At 45.3% G+C, this 18,248-nt stretch overlaps 1 protein-coding gene across 1 annotated transcript in view; it reads right to left on the bottom strand.

Moving 5' to 3' along the window:
• KMT2A (lysine methyltransferase 2A) overlaps positions 1-18,248 on the bottom strand; it is a 342,071-nt gene that overhangs the window by 208,883 nt on the left and 114,940 nt on the right. Inside the window, exon 4 of the mRNA XM_082273407.1 lies at positions 12,648-12,825. Coding sequence (XP_082129533.1) covers positions 12,648-12,825 — 178 coding nt within the window. The remainder of the gene's footprint in view (positions 1-12,647; positions 12,826-18,248) is intronic.

Below are 18,248 nucleotides of genomic sequence, written 5' to 3'. Positions count from 1 at the left end.
AAATCCGATTTTCTCTGTCGCTCTTTGACAGACGTAGTCTTCTTGATTCACAAGAACTGGGACATCCAGGAGCAGTGCCACAAATGAGGGGTGGGATTGACAGAAATCAAAATCCAATCTAGAAGGCCCAACCGGTGCCAAACTAGAAGTTTTAAAGGCTCATTATAAACAAAGAATGAGACTCAAATAAAAATTCCAACGGAAAAAAACCCTCGAGGTAGACCACTGGTCTCCTCAAATGGCGGCCTGCAAAACCTTGCGGCCAAACGAGGCATCAGACGATGCCATTACATCAACTTTATAATGTTTTGTAAAGGTATGCACCGACGACCAGGTAGCCGCCTTGCACACCTGGACCACTGACGCCTGATGGCGAAAGGCCCATGACGCACTAAGTGCCCGAGTGGAGTGCGCCTTAACAGGGAACGGGGGCTCCCGACCCTTAATAGAATAAGCCTGTACCACCGTCTGTCTGATCCATTTGGAAATAGTCGTGGCAGATGCAGGCAACCCCTTTTTGGGTCCATCCGGGATCACAAAAAGTGAATCCGTCTTGCGAAACGAGTCTGTCGTTTTCAAGTATACCCTGATCGCCCGGACCACATCCAAGGAGTGTAAAGCAAACTCCGGAGGATGACTGGGCTTAGGACACAGGGAAGGTAATACAATTTCTTCATTCAGATGAAATTCTGAAACCACTTTTGGTAGAAAGGCTGGATTCGGACGAAGAACCACCTTATCTCTATGAACCACCAGATATGGGGAACGACAAGATAATGCGGCCAGTTCTGACACCCTGCGTGCAGAAGTGATAGCCACCAAGAAGGCCACCTTCTGGGACAACGTAGGTAGAGGAATCTCCCTAATATCTTCAAAGGGAGGTTTCTGAGGAACCGACAATACTAAATTAAGATCCCAGGGTGGTAACGGCGCGCGCACTGGCGGAGCCAGATGTCGCACCCCCTGGATGAAATTCCGCACCAAGGAATGAGTAGCCAAAGGCTTCTGAAAGAAGATAGCTAATGCTGAGACCTGACCCTTGATAGTGCTCAAGGCCAGTTTCTGCTCAACCCCTTGTTGCAGAAAAGCTAATATTCGACTAACCGAATAAGATCGTGGGTGGAACCCCAGGGGTTCACACCATGCAATGTAGGACTTCCAGGTGCGATGATAAATCTTTCTGGAAGTCGCTTTCCTTGCTTTAACTAGAGTAGGAATAACTGAAGCTGACAATCCCTTGTCCTTCAGCACCTGGGTCTCAATAGCCAGGCCGTTAAAGCCAGCGATCGTAAAGCAGGATGGAAGATCGGTCCCTGAGACAGTAGATCCTCCCTGAGAGGAAGTCTCCACGGGACGTCCGCCACCAGTCTGACCAAGTCGGCGTACCAAGCTCGGCGAGGCCAATCCGGAGCTACCAGGATTACTGGGATTCCTTCCTCCTCTATCCTGCGAAGAAGTCTTGGCAGTAACCCGAGAGGAGGGAAGGCATACATTAGCTGGTATTGCCCCCACGGGGCGATCAGTGCGTCTGCGGTCTCTGCTAGAGGATCGCGGGAGCGAGCCACGAATCTCTGTACTTTCCTGTTGAATCGTGATGCCAACAGATCCACATCCGGGGTGCCCCAACGTAGGCACAACTGGTGGAAGACTTCTGGATGGAGGGACCATTCCCCCTGATCCAGAGTCTGACGGCTGAGATAATCTGCCTGCCAATTTTCCACCCCCGGAATGAACACCGCAGAGATCGCTGGAACAAATCGTTCCGCCCAGCGAAGAATGCAAGCCACTTCCTTGGCCGCTCGGACACTCTTGGTGCCCCCCTGGTGATTGACATAAGCCACGGCCATGGCGTTGTCCGACTGGATCCGAACCGGGCTGCCCTGGAGCTGCTCGGTCCAGTGAATCAGACAAAATCTGATCGCTCTCAGTTCCAATACATTTATCGGTAACCTGGATTCTTCCGGGGACCAAAGTCCCTGAACGGATAACTGACCGAGAATTCCTCCCCATCCGGATAGGCTGGCATCCGTGGTCACTATCGTCCAATATATTGGCAGAAATGACTTTCCCTGGCTGAGCATCGGAGACCGAAGCCACCAGACCAGAGACTCTCTGGTCTGTTTGCTCAATTGGATCCGATAGTCCAGGGACTCCGGATTCCGATTCCATCTGAGAAGAATCTCTTGCTGAAGAATTCGGGTATGGGACTGGGCAAATGGGACTGCTTCGAAGGAAGCAACCATCAACCCCAGAACCCTCATGCAAGTCCGAAGGGAAGACCAGCTGTTGGATAGTAACAACTGGACTGCTGATTGAATCTTCCGGAGTTTCCCTACCGGAAGGAAAACTCTTGTCCTGACTGTGTCTAGAATTAGACCCAGATATTCGAGCCTCTGGGTGGGAACCAAAAAAGACTTTTGCTGGTTCACCAGCCACCCGAATTCCTGTAAAGAAATTATAGTAATTTCTATGTTTTGTAGCAGGGTCTGTGGAGACTCTGCATGAAGCAGGAGATCGTCTAGGTAACCTAGAATCGATATGCCTCTTTGGCGCAGTAGTGCCAGCATTGGGGCCAACACCTTCGTGAAGACCCGAGGAGCCGTGGCGAGACCGAAAGGTAACGCCACAAACTGATAGTGGTTCTCTTCTACGGAAAAGTGTAGAAACCGCTGATGTCCTGCGAAAATGGGAATGTGAAGATAGGCGTCCTTGATGTCTATGGACGCTAGGACATCCCCTGGATGCAGGAAGGCTGCTACTGTGCGAATGGATTCCATCTTGAATTTTCTTATATTGAGAAAGTAATTGAGTGCCCTTAAGTCCAGAATTGGACGCACTTTGCCCTCTTTCCTGGGTATTGTAAATAGGTTTGAATAAAACCCCTGAAAACGTTCTGTCCAAGGAACGTGGACTACCACTCCTTGTTGTAGTAAATCCGTGACTGCTCTCCGCAGATCTTCTAGACGATCCGGGGATAGTCGGATATTGGAAGGGAAGAATCGCGCCGGTGGGAGAGATCGAAACTCGATCTTGTACCCTGACCTTACGACTTCGCAAACCCACTTGTCCGGGATTCTGGAAAGCCATGGATCCGGGAATCGGCGAAGACACCTTCAGGCTTTGGACGATTTATCTTCAGGTCTGGAGGGGGCGGGCTTTTGCTTGCCCGACCAACGTCCCCTGAAGCCTCCTGAAGGAGCTTTGGAGGACTTAATTTTTTCACCCGCGGGACGAAAAAACTTTTTGTGAGCAGAGAAAGAAGGCCCTCGTCTTTGACATTTAACATTTTGCGGTAAAAAGGTGCTCTTTCCTCCCGTGAGATCCTTAATGATCTCATCTAAGTTGGCTCCAAATAGACGCTCTCCTAAAAAGGGGATATTAGCCAATGCTTTTATGGAACCTTGGTCGGCTAACCAACCTTTTAGCCACAGTGTACGCCTGAGAACCACTGCTGAAACTGATGCTCGCGCCAATAATGGAGTGGCGTCTAACGCCGCATCACACACAAACTGTAACCCCTGTATCATTTGTTCCAACAAATCTGATACCGCCTGAGGGACTTCTTCTAAGTCCCGGCGCAACCACTTGGTCCATTCAGTTACAGTCTGCGAAACCAGTCCAATAGCAATTATTGGTCTGAAAGCTGATCCAATCAAGGAAAACATGGTGCGAGACATAGCTTCTATCTTGCGATCCACTGGATCTTTAAAAGACGAAGCGTCTTCTAAAGGAATAACCGTGGCTTTATTCAATCTAGCAATTGGTGAATCCACCACAGGTGGTTCTGTCCATTTCTTAATGAGGGTTTCCTCAAACGGATAACGCCTGTTAATGCGTTTAGAAATAGCAGAAGTGCGTTTTGGCAGACTCCATTCTTCTTTGATTGGATTGCCAAAACATTTGGGCAATGGAAAAACCTTCGCCACTTTGATGCGTTTTTTAGTCCCAAAGGGGATTTCAGTTTCAGCTATTTCCGACGGAATACCCTGTAATCTTAAGGTTTCTTGAACAGATACAATGAGTGCGTTTACCAACGCTTCCTCTCGGGCTATGGCTGATGCCGAAACATCCTCCTCACTGTCTGAAGAGACAGTACCCGAGACACCAATCCCAGATGAAGTACCTGCAACTGCAGAAATAGGCTCAGATTCTGAATCCGAAGTTTCAGATAATAAGGGGTTAGGCGGGGGTCGCTTTCTTGCGACCTGTCCCTGACAAGCCACTTCCACCCGGGACACAAAAGTTTCCATAATAGCTGACAATGATTCAACCGTCAGTGGGGTGCTGGAGGATCCTGCAGACACCTCGAGGGGATCCGGTGGAGATACATGAGTGGCAGGGTCCATGTTAATTCAGGACACCTCTGCCAGAAAAAACAAAAACTTTTTTTTTTTTTTTTTTTTTAATTAAAAAATACCTCTTTTTTTTTATGTGTATCCCCCTAGCGCAATAGCGCCCCTCAGAGTACCTGCTTCTCGATCCCCACAGAGAGAGAGAGGGACCCTCAAGGCTCACCACCCGATGCAGAGAAGTTTCCAACCAACTGCAGTCAGCGTCTGTCTTTTACAGACTGGAAAGAGCTGTGTTAGTTTTCCCGGGTAGAAGGACGTGGCTCCGCCCCCTGTGTACCCCTTCCGGCGTTCCCAGCTCTCCACGAGGTAGCTGGGCTCATCAAACATGGCCGCCCCCATACAGGAGACAATAGACTCCAAAAACATGGCGGCCGGCGTGACCTGAGGACATTCATGCACCCGGTCTACGGCAAAATGGCGGCGGACTGCCGAAATCGTTTTTCCCAGCACATCCACCTGCATCTCTGCTAAATGGCGGTTTATCGATCTGCAGGAGGTACACTACAATTAAGGTAGGATTATACCTCCTATGTCTGCTGTAATACTACAGTCTGCTGGGTAGAGTGTTAGCTCTCAAACCAAGTCCACTTCCCACCAAACACATGCTGTATTTACAAGGGGGACTTTTAGTGTCAGACAGATACTGACCATGTATGGAGGGGCCCATAATTCATACTGCCTCATAACGAGGAAAAAAGGGAACGTTTACTCACTCTCTTCACAATACCCTCTCCACCGGGGTGGGGGGTTGTGGACCACTCCGGACGCCTCGACTCTCTGGTTCCTGGCGTCCAAGCGAGACTTTTAACTCGCAAGGTCAGTCCCTCCAATGGGACTCCGTCGCGGCCGACCCAGCGCGGAGCTCTGGTCTGCACGCGCTCGTAGGCAGAAACCGGGGTGACCACTGGATCTCAACATCCAGCCCGTCGCCCGGCCCCGCATACTTACTTGAATGTGTCGTGGCCGACCAAGTGCAATGCATTGGTCTGCGCGCGCTCGTAGGCCGGCTGGGGTGACCACTGGTGTCGCCCAGTCCGGCGTATTTGCTTGAAGATCTCACAGGAAAAAACACTGGAGAAAAACTACCTAAAAAATATTTTTTTTTTTTTTTTTTTTTCTAAAAAAAAAAAATCTTGCCAGGACCAGAGATCCCAGCAAGGAACTTAGGTCCTTACTCCTGACTAGACAGAAAAAAACTGATGCCTTGTAGCAGAGAGAGGGAGGATATACCCTCTGGGACTGCCCCTAGGGTGGAGCCAGAATGTTTTTTCTTTTCTGCCTAGTCCTACTCCTGCGGAGACAACATAACCCAGTTCTTGTGAATCAAGAAGACTACGTCTGTCAATGAGCGACAGAGAAATTGTCTTTTGCTTTTAACATTTAATTTTAAAATGAATGTAATTTCTGAGCGATAACCACATATACTGCCCAAAAATTTGTTGATCCGAGAAACGTTTTCCTTCCTGCCCCTTCAAATTTTCCAGTCACTGCAGTTAAAAACGGACATCGATTTGACCCCACTAACGATTAGAAAATCAAACGAATTTTCTTGAAACAAAAATTTCTGAATAAAAATGTATACATGTATGGCCAGCATTCCTCAAGAGAAGCATCACCCTAAAATAAAAGTATGGGACATAGGATCTTAAGTCTTTACCATGGATTATATTCAGCTAACTTAACTGGTTAAAAAAAAAAAAAAAAAAAAAAAAAGCTGCTGTGATGTCCCCAGCCCCACATCCAGGTAGCAATAGGGAGGTCACTATAATATAAAAAAAAAAAAAAAGCAAGAAGGGGGGCTTATTTCCTGTACTGTATTCCAAGAAATTGATTTTACGGGCAGCAACAAGAAAGGCCATACAAGGAAATACCCCAAATAGGTTTGCGAAGGGTGGCTTCTGATGAGACGAAAGAACCTGATAAAGGTTCCACATAGAAGGCCAATGGTCTCTAAAATAGAATTGCCAAAGCAGATTTTTGCCCTCTGAGAATACTCTTAAGCCAATGCTGATCAAGACCAGAATGCAGGAAGAACAGAATGCATCCCACAGATTACTTTCTAGGATGAAACATCTTTGGCCGGTACAAAGCAAAAACTGAATTTTGTAAGAACTTACCGTAAAATCCTTTTCTCTGAAGTTCATCGACAGACACAGCTCCATCTAGTTAGAACTATAGGGTTATGCTCCTCCCTTTTAGGAATAGGCATTATGAAGGAAAAAAAACGTAACCACACTTATGGGGGCTGTCCCTGCAGGTATAACCCCACACACTCTGCTATCATCAAGCAGTTTAGGAACAAGCAGTGTTTAGAATAGAAAAAAAAAAAAAACATTCACTCAGAAGTAGAGGGGCAGTGCTGCGTCTGTCGAACTTCAGAGAAAAAGATTTTACGGTAAGTTCTTACAAAAATCCAGTTTTCTCTATCGTTCACCGACAGACGCAGCTCCATCTATTCACAGACTATAGGGATGTCCCAAAGCAGTATATCCAAAATCAGGTGAAAGGTGTAGGAATTACAACAGTTTGTATATGTGCCTCCCATTTTTTAAGGGACCAAAAGTAATGGGACAATTGGCTGCTCAGCTGTTCCATGGCCATGTGTGTGTTATTTCCTCATTATCCCATTTACAAGGAGCAGATAAAAGGTCCAGAGTTCATTATTTCAAGTGTGCTATTTGCATTTGGAATCTGTTGCTGTCAACTCTCAATATGAGATCCAAAGAGCTGTCACTATCAGTGAAGCAAGCCATCATTAGGCTGAAAAAACAAAACAAACCCATCAGAGAGATAGCAAAAACATTAGGTGTGGCCAAATCAACTGTTTGGAACACCCTTAAAAAGAAAGAACGCACCGGTGAGCTCAGCAACACCAAAAGACTCGGAAGACCATGGAAAACAACTGTGGTGGATGACCGAATAATTCTTTCCCTGGTGAGGAAAACACCCTTCACAACAGTTGGCCAGATCAAGAACACTCTTCAGGAGGTAGGTGTATGTGTGTCAAAGTCAACAATCAAGAGAAGACTTCACCAGAGTGAATACAGATGGTTCACCACAAGATGTAAACCATTGGTGGGCCTCAAAAACAGGAAGGTCAGATTAGAGTTTGCCAAACAACATCTAAAAAAGCCTTCACAGTTCTGGAACAACATCCTATGGACAGATGAGACCAAGATCAACTTGTACTAGAGTGATGGGAAGAGAAGAGTATATAGAAGGAAAGGAACTGCTCCTCATCCAAAGCATACCACCTCATCAGTTAAGCATGGTGGTGGTAGTGTCATGGCGTGGGCATGTATGGCTGCCAATGGAACTGGTTCTCGTATTTATTGATGATGTGACTGCTGACAAAAGCAGCAGGATGAATTCTGAAGTGTTTCTGGCAATATTATCTGCTCATATTCAGCCAAATGCTTCAGAACTCATTGGACGGCGCTTAACAGTGCAGATGGACAATGACCCGAAGCATACCGTTTTTTAAGAGATTTTTAAAGGGAGAGTTTTTAAAGGGAGAGTTTAAAGGGAGAGTAGAGTTTTCTAAGGGAAAGAAGTGGAATGTTATGCAATGGCCAAGTCAATCACCTGACCTGAATCCGACTGAGCATGCATTTCACTTGCTGAAGAAAAAACTGAACTGCCTCGAAGGTTGATAGCATCAGACCCAAGGCCCGTATGCAGAGAGGACAGATTGCTTGCCAACAAAAACTGAATCGCCTCCTCCAACTTTTGCAGCTTGTCCGGGGGTAAGAAACACCTTGACTAAGGCTGAAACCAGAGTCAAGCACAGATAATCCAGTCTCAAGACAGGTGTCAGCGCGGATTTCTTGAAATTGATGTTCGAACCGAAATCCTGCAGAGTTCTGACAGTGACCATCAGATCCCTCAACAAGACTGAAGGAGAGTCCGCTCTCAACAGGAAATCTTCTAGGTAACCCGGTACCGCAATCCCCTGCTGGCCTAGCAATGCCAATACTAGTGCTAAGACCTTGCTAAACACTGGGAGCTGAGGCGAGACCAAAGGGTAACGCCACAAATTGATAATGCTCCTCTGCGATCGCAAAGCGAAGACACCGCTGGTGTCCAGCGTAAATAGGGATGTGTAGATATGCGTCCTTGATATCTATGGAGGCTAAGAAATCTCCCTGGTGTAGTGACGCCACTATTGTGCGGATGGATTCCATCCGAAACTTCTGTACCAACACAAAGCGGTTCAGGGCCTTGAGATCCAGGATGGGACGCACCTTGCCTTCCTTCCTGGGCACAGTGAAGAGGTTTGAATAAAACCCTTGAAACCATTGCTGAAAAGGAACTGGTACAATCACTCCTTGCGACTGCAAATAGTGAAATGCCCCCCACAAGTCCCTTAACCAGACTGGGGATAGTCGAAGATTGGACGGGAAGAACCTGTCCAACGGGCGAGACCAGAATTTGAATTCGTACCAAGATCAGATCAGTTTGTGAACCCATTTTTCCTGAATCAAGGAGGTCCAGGGTTCCAGAAAGAAACAAAGACGTCCCCCCACCCCAGAACCAAGTGAAGGTGCCCCTTCATGCAGACGAGGACTTCTTACAAAGGTAGTCCTTAATATGTGACCTGCTACCACATGTAAATGGCGGGATAAGGATTCCACCCGTCTATCCATGGGACCTCAAAAGTTGGAGACTCTTCCACCGGTACCAGAGTTGCTTTATTCAACCTGGACACCGGGGGATCAATTTTTGGTGGTACAGTCCACCTAGCGGACACTGCCTGCGCAAAGGGGTAACGGCGTGCAAAACGCTTAGGCACCACTAATGTGCTTAATGCGCCGCCATTGTTCATCCACAATAGTATGAAACAATTCTGGACAAGGGAACACCTTGCCCGATTTATAGGATTTGCTGGAGCCAAAAAGACACCTGCCTGCCTACCCAGTGTGTGGGTTCATCAGCCAATTTTAAAGTTTCCCGCACTGAAAATATCAGGGCTTCCACAAAAGCGCGATCCCGCGCGGCGGCAAAGGAAGACAGGTCCTCTTCACAGTCAGAATGCAACGACACCAACCCCTCAGGGTGGTCTGCGGTGGCCATGTCTATCTCAGAGTTCGAAGACCCTGCTGATGGAGGTGAGGGCGGAGGGCGTTTGCGGCTGGCAGCACTAGCAATGACAAAATCTACCTTAGACATCAGATTTTGCAAAAAAGCTGCAATCTCTGGCTGAGACTGTGAAGCAGAAGGTCCCGCAGTCACTCCCAGGCGGTCTGCAGGTGAAATATTATCCAGGGACTTCATTGTACACTTTTTAAAATTCAAGACCGCCAAAAACGCAGTCCCACCGCTATAAGTGCGGGCTCACAATCCCTGGTTATTATAAGATAATAGAGTGGATGAAGAAAAACCCACAGGGAACCCCAGTAGAACGTTACCAGACGACAGAGGAGACTTCCAGCACGATCTGTGCAAAAATGAAACTGACACTGACTGTACAGGAATAGGAAGAGAAAACTCTATATTTAAAAAGCCATGCCACATGCCTGAACAGCGTATGAACCTCAGGAAGATGGCCGCTCATGAATTCTCAATGGGGAATTATAGAAAATGGCTGCCCATATAATCTAATGAAAATAAAAAATTATGATCCATAGCAAAATGGCAGCCCCCGCAGCGCACCATGCGGTCTCCTGGACCCCGAAAAGGGGGCCCACAACAATAGGCATCGGAAGGTCCCTGACCAGGGGCCCACACAGGACAAGTCACCCCCCTCAAATAAGCGCAACAACGGCCGTATTATTACCACCCCCGCCAAGGTAAAAACCTGTTAGGGGTAGGGGAATGCCGAGGGGTACACAGGACTAGTCCTCCGAGGTGCCAGGGGAACCCGAGGTAGCCCCCTAAGGTCAGACTATTCCAGGGAAGGGCCCACGTCCGTCCTGAGACCGCCAGGGGTTTTTGGGGGGACAATTTACTCAACATACCATGGTACCAGGTGGGTGCCATTCTGAAACAGATCACCTCCCATCCCGGAAGGGGGGGCTGTCAGCCTAGGGGAAGCTGCGACTCAGGGCGTTCCAGGTCGTGTGCATCCCAGCGAGACATCCACTCGCAGGTCGTCCCCATTCATCGTGGGCACTGTCGTGGCAAGGCCTAGTTCTGGACTATAACCTACTCATGCTCGCTGGCCAGGCTGGGAGACCTTAAGGATCTAGATTATCCAGTACGAAACCTCAGCCGGCTGTTGCTTGTAGTTCCTCTGGATCTTGGTCCTCAGGAACTAACTAGAGAAAATAAAAAAATCACAAACAAACCTTCCCATAATAGCTAAGACCGAAGTCCCAGCAGGAAGCTAGGTCCTAATACTTAAACTAGGCAGAAACAAAACTGCTTGATGATAGCAGAGTGTGTGGGGTTATGCCTGCATGGACAGCCCTCATAGGTGTGGTTAAGCTTTTTTCCTGCCTAGTGCCTATTCCTGAAGGGAGGAGCATAACCCTATAGTCTCTGAATAGATTGAGCTGCGCCTGTCGATGAACGATCAATGTCTAGATCTAACAGGCTGCTGCCCCGCAGTACTTGGGCTTCAACAGCCATGGCATCAAGGCCAGCAACCAAGAAGCAGAATGGTGTACTGGCCTTTGCGGCAGTAGATCTTGACAATCCAGGAGGGCACACGGAGAGTCTGCTAGGAGTTTGAGCAGGTTTAAAAATTATATAATCCTGGGCAAAGTCCGTAAATCAGAATTACCACAATGCTCTCCACCTCAATCATGTGGAGCAGATGAGGGGTGATGTGAGAGGTTGAAAGGTGTAGTTTAGAGTGTTCTAATCCCATGGCGTCACCAGAGCGTCGATTTTGAAGTCAAGAGGGTTCCTGGACCTGGCTAAAAACCTGTCTGTGTTTGAGAATCTAGATGCCAGGTAATTCATGTCTGGCTTTGCCCACCTGTGGCAAAAGGCTTGCAATCCCTCTAGATAGAGAGCCCATTCCCATAATCTAGATGCTGATGACCAAGAAAGTAGGCCTGCCAATGTCCAACACCTGGGATGTGGATGGCAGACAGCAGTACAATTGTGTAGCTCTGCCCAAGAGAGGATCACGTTTGCTTCCATTTGGGTGGCATGACTTCTGGTGCCTCCTTGGTCATGATATGAGCAGTAAGTTAACCAAGATATAAAGATACTGAAAGCGCAGTGTCAAACGTCAGGCCTAAGTACTCCTATCTGTAAGACAGTTCCAGTAATGACTTCTGTGGGTTGAGGATCCAACTGAACTTTTAGGAAGTCTGCAGTGTCTGCTGGACATTGGCTAACAGGGATAGGGGGGACTGATCCTTTTGGAGAACATTCAAGTACTCCACAACATGAGTCTCTTAAACACAGAGAAGAGCGTAGACTGGGGCAAGCACCTGTGTCAAAACCTTGAGGGCTAAGGATATGCCAAACCATAGGGCGACAAACTAGTAATACTGATTGCCCACAGCAAAATGCAGATAGCACTGATAGGGAGAAAAGATGGTAAAGTTTAAGTATCCTGAATGTCTACTGAAGCCAGAAAGTGTCCTTGAAAAAGAGAGGCATGCATAAACTTCTGAACCTGTAGAAAAAAGTTGAGTCATTCAATCCAGAATGGACCAGACTCTTCAATTTGGTTTTGGAACAGTATAGAGGTTTGAGTAGAAACCCTGAAAGAATTTATTTTTTGGTACTGGGGTAATGACCCCCTGAGATAGAAGCTACTGAATGACAGCAAAAAGAGCTGTGCTGGTCTTACCTGGGAGACAATTAAGCTTGAAAGCATGTAACTAGGGAGGAGATGTGAACTCAAATTTGTAGCCCATGGAAATGACAATCTGGACTCAGACATTTAAGATTTCCTGAAACCAGAAGGCTGACAGATGTTCCATTTTGACAAGTGGGAGTGTCCCATCACTGTGAAGAGGGTTTGGAGCCAGCCTTAGCTAGTTAGTAAAGAGGCCAATTTTTTTCCACAAAAGATGTTTTCTGGCTTACATTTGGAACTGGTGGTATGAGAGGGATAAAGGGAACCTTGTGCAGCTCTGCTTACATCACCGGCACTGTTCCTGTGTGCCAGGATGACTGACTACGGCCCAAGCAAAGGAAAGACCTCATCCCACATCAGCCAATAAAGTAGACTGAAGACTGGCACCCAGAAGAAGATGATGGTACAGTGAGGAATGGAGGCTGTTGAAGGAAAGGGAAGTTTAGCTCTGTTTTAATAAAAAGGAGGAAATGTAAAAAGGAGGAACATGCAAACTCTCAAAAAGCCTTTTACGTTCTAAACTTCATAAATCTTACCATCATTGCCCATGGAAGACAGAACCTTCTCTCTTTCTTCCCAGGGTAAGGCACTCAGCGTAGGCATGTCATCAGGAAACACCGCTCTCTTGCGGCCCAAAGCCACAGCAGCTCTTCGGCAGACATGTTTGATTCTGGGTCCACGCACTGACGTCTCAGAAGAATCACTTTCCTGACCCTAACATAAAACATAATTAAAATACTGTGCAGACACCAGAAGTGGACTCGCATGCAGAGTAGAGGCATCTTTAACTGATTTTCTACCCTAGGAAGTTATGTTACAAACTTGAAAATGTACAGTTATTGCTACAAAGTTACAACTCAATTCCAAAAAGGTTATGACACTACAAATTGTGAGTAAAAAAGAAATGGACTAATTTACAAATCTCATAAACTTATATTTTATTCACAATATAATATAGATAACATATCAATGGTTGAAAGTGAGACATTTTGAAATGTAATGCCAAATATGGGCTAATTTTGGATTTCATGAGAGCTACACATTCCAAAAGCGTTGGGACAGGTAGCAATAAGAGGCCGGAAAAGTTAAATGTACATACAAGGAACAGCTGGAGGACCAATTTGCAACTTATTAGGTCAATTGGCAACATGATTGGGTATAAAAAAGAGCCTCTTAGAGTGGCAGTGTCTCTCAGAAGTCAAGATGGGCAGAGGATCACCAATTCCCCCAATGCTGCGGCGAAAAATAGTGGAGCAATATCAGAAAGGAGTTTCTCAGAGAAAATTGCAAAGATTTTGAAGTTATTATCATCTACAGTGTATAATATCATCCAAAGATTCAGAAAATCTGGAACAATCTCTGTGCGTAAGGGTCAAGGCCGGAAAACCATACTGGATGCCCGTGATCTTCGGGCCCTTAGACGGCACTGCATCACATACAGGAATGATACTGTAATGGAAATCACAACATGGGCTCAGGAATACTTCCAGGAAACCTTGTCTGTGAACACAATGCACCATTCGACACCGTTCCACATTCGCCTTTGCCGACTAAAACTATATAGGCCAAAAAAGAAGCTATGTCTAAACATGATTCAGAAGCGCAGGCGTTTGCTAAAGTCCATTTTAAATGAGCCTTGGCCCAGAGAAAAGTGGAAAACTCTTCTGTGGTCAGACAAATCAAAATTTGAAGTCATCTGGCCTAAAGAGGACAAGGACAATCCACGTTGTTATCAGCGCTCAGTTCAGAAGCCTGCATCTCTGACGGTATGGGGTTGCATGAATGCATGTGGCATAGGCAGCTTACACATCTGGAAAGGCACCATCAATGCTGAAAGGTATATCCAAGTTCTAGAATATATGCTCCCATCCAGACGTCATCTCTTTCAGGGAAGACCTTGCATTTTCCAACATGACAATGCCAGACCACATACTGCATCAATTACAACATCATGGCTGCGTAGAAGAAGGATCCGGGGACTGAAATGGCCAGCCTGCAGTCCAGATCTTTCACCCATAGAAAACATTTGGCACATCATAAAGAGGAAGATGTGACAAAGAAGACCTAAGATAGTTGAGCAACTAGAAGCCTGTATTAGACAAGAATGGGACAACATTCCTATTCCTAAACTTGAGCAATTTGTCTCCTCAGTCCCCAGACATTTGCAGACTTATAAAAAGAGGGGATGCCACACAGTGGTAAACATGGCCTTGTCCCAACTTTTTTGAGATGTGTTGATGCCATGAAATTAAAAATCAACTTATTTTTCCCTTAAAATTATACATTTTCCCAGTTTAAACATTTGATATGTCATCTATGTTGTATTCTGATTAAAATATTGAAATTTGAAACTTCCAGATCATTGCATTCTGTTTTTATTCACAATTTGTAGTGTCCCAACTTTTTTGGAATTGGGCTTATACTTTAAACCCCTAAACAGTTATATATTTTCCGAAAGCAGTGGCCCTAAAGAATAAAATGTCACATGATAGCAACTTAATATCAAATGCAAATAGAGAAAATTAATATTAGTAAATGCAAATAAAAAAAAAAAAGGAAAAAAAAAAAGCAATTTTTTGTTAAAAAAAAAAAAAAAGAAGAGTCTGCATAGCCGTCTTTTCTTTTATATTGCTAATGTTACTTGTACTCTTCACTGCAGCCAATTACGCAAAGATTGTGCTTCTCTATACTGAAAACACGATTGGGCAGCTCCACAGACACACAGATAACTTTCACATGAAAGCTGGTCACTGGCTGAACAAAAAAAATCAATACAATGTTTTAATCCCTTTAAAACCAGGATATTTATAAACGTACATTGGTAAACTAATGCTTATGGGGGGATTCACACCTCTGCCTTTGCAGATAACAGATTGTGCGTTCATTTTTAATTGGTAACTAACACATGCAAATGCAGCACCGCACACCTGATCCTTATCACACCTCAAGGCATTGACGTGAATGCACAAGTGTTCACAGCTGCACATCATGGTACTCTATAGAACATGTGCACGGATTCTTACTGTATTTGTGGCTGGGGTTCCACTCAAGATGCACAGCAATGCAGATATACCATGATTACTGCAGTGTGTGTTTATGGTATGTACAAAAATAATTACATTTTTCAATTTTTGAAGGGACACAGGAAGTCTTCAGTTTCTTGACATCCAAAAGCAGTCCAACTGAGGGGTGGGCAACCAGGAAACAAACACTAACAAGCCTAAGAACAACTGCAAATTTTGGGTTGCCTGCAGACTAAGTGCCAGCTTAAGGACCTATACCTGAAAAGGCGTTTGATACAGTTCCCCACAAGCGCTTAATTTATAAAATAAGGTCTGCAGGTATCGACAGCAGGGTTTGCTCTTGGATACGGAATTGGCTAAAAGGCCGTGTCCAAAGGGTAGTAATAAACAGCGCATACTCAGACTGGTCTGAGGTAGTAAGCGGGGTGCCCCAGGGCTCAGTCCTGGGACCAACCTTGTTCAATTTATTCATAAACAGCATTGAGGACGGGGTCAGTAGTTCGTTATCAGTTTTTGCAGATGACACAAAATTGGCCAGGGCAATAACTGCACAGCATGAAGCAGATATCCTACAGAATGACCTGGACAAAATTACGGAGTGGGCAACGACATGGCAAATGAGGTTTAATGTGGAGAAGTGTAAGGTTTTGCACTTGGGGACCAAAAACATAAAAACACAATACACGTTAGGAGGGGAACCCTTGGGGGAATCAAAAATGGAGAAAGATTTGGGAGTCTTAGTTGATGATAGATTAGGCAACAGCATGCAATGCCAAGCGGCAGCTTCCAAAGCCAACAGAATATTAGCATGCATAAAGAAAGGGATGTATTCCAGAGATAAGACTATAATCCTTCCACTTTATAAAACTCTGGTCCGACCGCATCTGGAGTATTCTGTCCAGTTCTGGTCGCCAGTCCTCAGGAGGGATGTGTTGGAGCTGGAGAAAGTCCAGAGAAGGGCAACTAAACTGATTAGGGGGTTGGAGGACCTTACCTATGAAGAGCGGCTGCAATCGCTCGATTTATTTTCCCTGGAGAAAAGACGTCTGAGAGGGGACATGATAGCAATTTATAAATATCTTAATGGGGATCTCAGCTTAGAAGAAAAGCTGTTCATTCGAAGGAATTGCATGAGGACTCGAGGACATACAATGCGATTAGAGGAGAAGCGTTTTAACCTCAGGCAACGTGGGGGGTTCTTTACTGTTAGGGCTACAAGATTGTGGAATTGTCTACCACAAGAGGTGGTTTCTGCGGGTAGTATGGTGACTTTCAAAAGACTCTTAGACTTACATCTCAAGGATCAGGAGATTGAGGGCTATGTTAGATGATTACAGTCACACACACCTACACAGGTTGAACTGGATGGACTATTGTCTTTATTCAACCTCGCCTACTATGTAACTATGTAACTATGTAACTATGTCTATAACCTCCACCTGGTAGAACAAAAACATGAGAAGAGGAAAAACAAGTGGTAGCCTTGCATAGGAACTGGTGCACGATGCTGCAAGCAACACACACAACCAGTGAAGCAGTCTCGATATCAGAGGAAGCAATTGATCCTAAAGACATAGAAACATAGAATGTGTCGGCAGATAAGAACCATTTGGTCCATCTAGTCTGCCCAATATATCTGAATCCTATGAATAGTCCCTGGCCCTATCTTATATGAAGGATAGCCTTATGCCTATCCCATGCATGCTTAAACTCCTTCACTGTATTTGCAGAAACCACTTCTGCAGGAAGGTTATTCCATGCATCCACTACTCTCTCAGTAAAGTAATACTTCCTCATATTACTTTTAAACCTTTGCCCCTCTAATTTAAAACTGTGTCCTCTTGTGGTAGTTTTTCTTCTTTTAAATATGCTCTCCTCCTTTACCGAGTTGATTCCCTTTATGTATTTAAAAGTTTCTATTATATCCCCTCTGTCTCTTCTTTCTTCCAAGCAATACATGTTAAGGTCCTTTAACCTTTCCTGGTAAGTTTTTTCCTGCAATCCATGTACTAGTTTAGTAGCTCTTCCCTGAACTCTCTCTAGAGTATCTATATCCTTCTGGAGATATGGCCTCCAGTACTGCGCACAATACTCCAAGTAAGGTCTCACCAGTGTTCTGTACAGCGGCATAAGCACTTCTCTCTTTCTACTGCTTATACCTCTCCCTATACATCCAAGCATTCTGCTGGCATTTCGTGCTGCTCTATTACATTGTCTTCCCACCTTTAAGTCTTCTGAAATAATTACTCCTAAATCCCTTTCCTCAGATACTGAGGTCAGGACTGTGTCAAATATTCTATATTCTGCCCTTGGGTTTTAACGCCCCAGGTGCCCAGCTTAGAGATAGGACCTGAACCACCCACAGGTGCAATGAACTGCGTGACCCAACATGAGCCATCTTAAGATTCTCAACACAAAGTGTCAGTAGATAAGGAGTTATAGTCAAAATCAAAGGCAACAGAGTCTGCAAAAAAATGGACATCCACCTGGTAGAACTTTAAAACGGTATGGGCACATAACCAGGTGGTGGCCTTACAAAAATGTTCAACAGTGGCCCAGTGTCAGAATGCCCAGTAAACATCTACCAATCGGATAGAATGTGCATGTATTAGTGCAGAAGGTGCTTTGTCCGTTAGGGTGTAAGCTCTTGAGATTAGTTGTCTTAGGTTTGAGGTAGGCTCTGATCACATCCAGGCAATCTGTTTTGGTTGCTTTGCTGTAGGTCACAAGGAAGAACTACAGTGCAACTGGAAAGTATTCCCAGTGCTTTACTCTTTGCATGTTTTGTTATGTTACAGCCTTATTCCAAAATTGATAAAATTCATTGTTTTCCTCAAAATTCTACAAATAATATCCCATAATGACAACATGAAAGAAGTTTGTTTAAAAACTTTGCATATGTCTTAAAAAAAAAAATCACATGTACATAAGTAATCACAACCTTTGCCATGACAAAATTGAGCTCAGGTGCATCCCGTTTCCAATGATCATCCTTGAGATGTTTCTACAATTTGATTGGCGTTCACCTGTGGTAAATTCAGTTGATTGGACATTATTTGGAAAGGCCAACACCTGTCTATACAAGGTCCCATAGTCAGTGCATTTAAGACCACA

The sequence above is a fragment of the Pelophylax lessonae genome (genome assembly GCF_965119305.1).
Source record: "Pelophylax lessonae genome assembly, chromosome: 12".
NCBI classification, from domain to species: domain Eukaryota; kingdom Metazoa; phylum Chordata; class Amphibia; order Anura; family Ranidae; genus Pelophylax; species Pelophylax lessonae.
The sequence above is the reverse complement of the archived record's forward strand: the minus strand, read 5'-3'. Positions and strand labels throughout refer to the sequence as shown.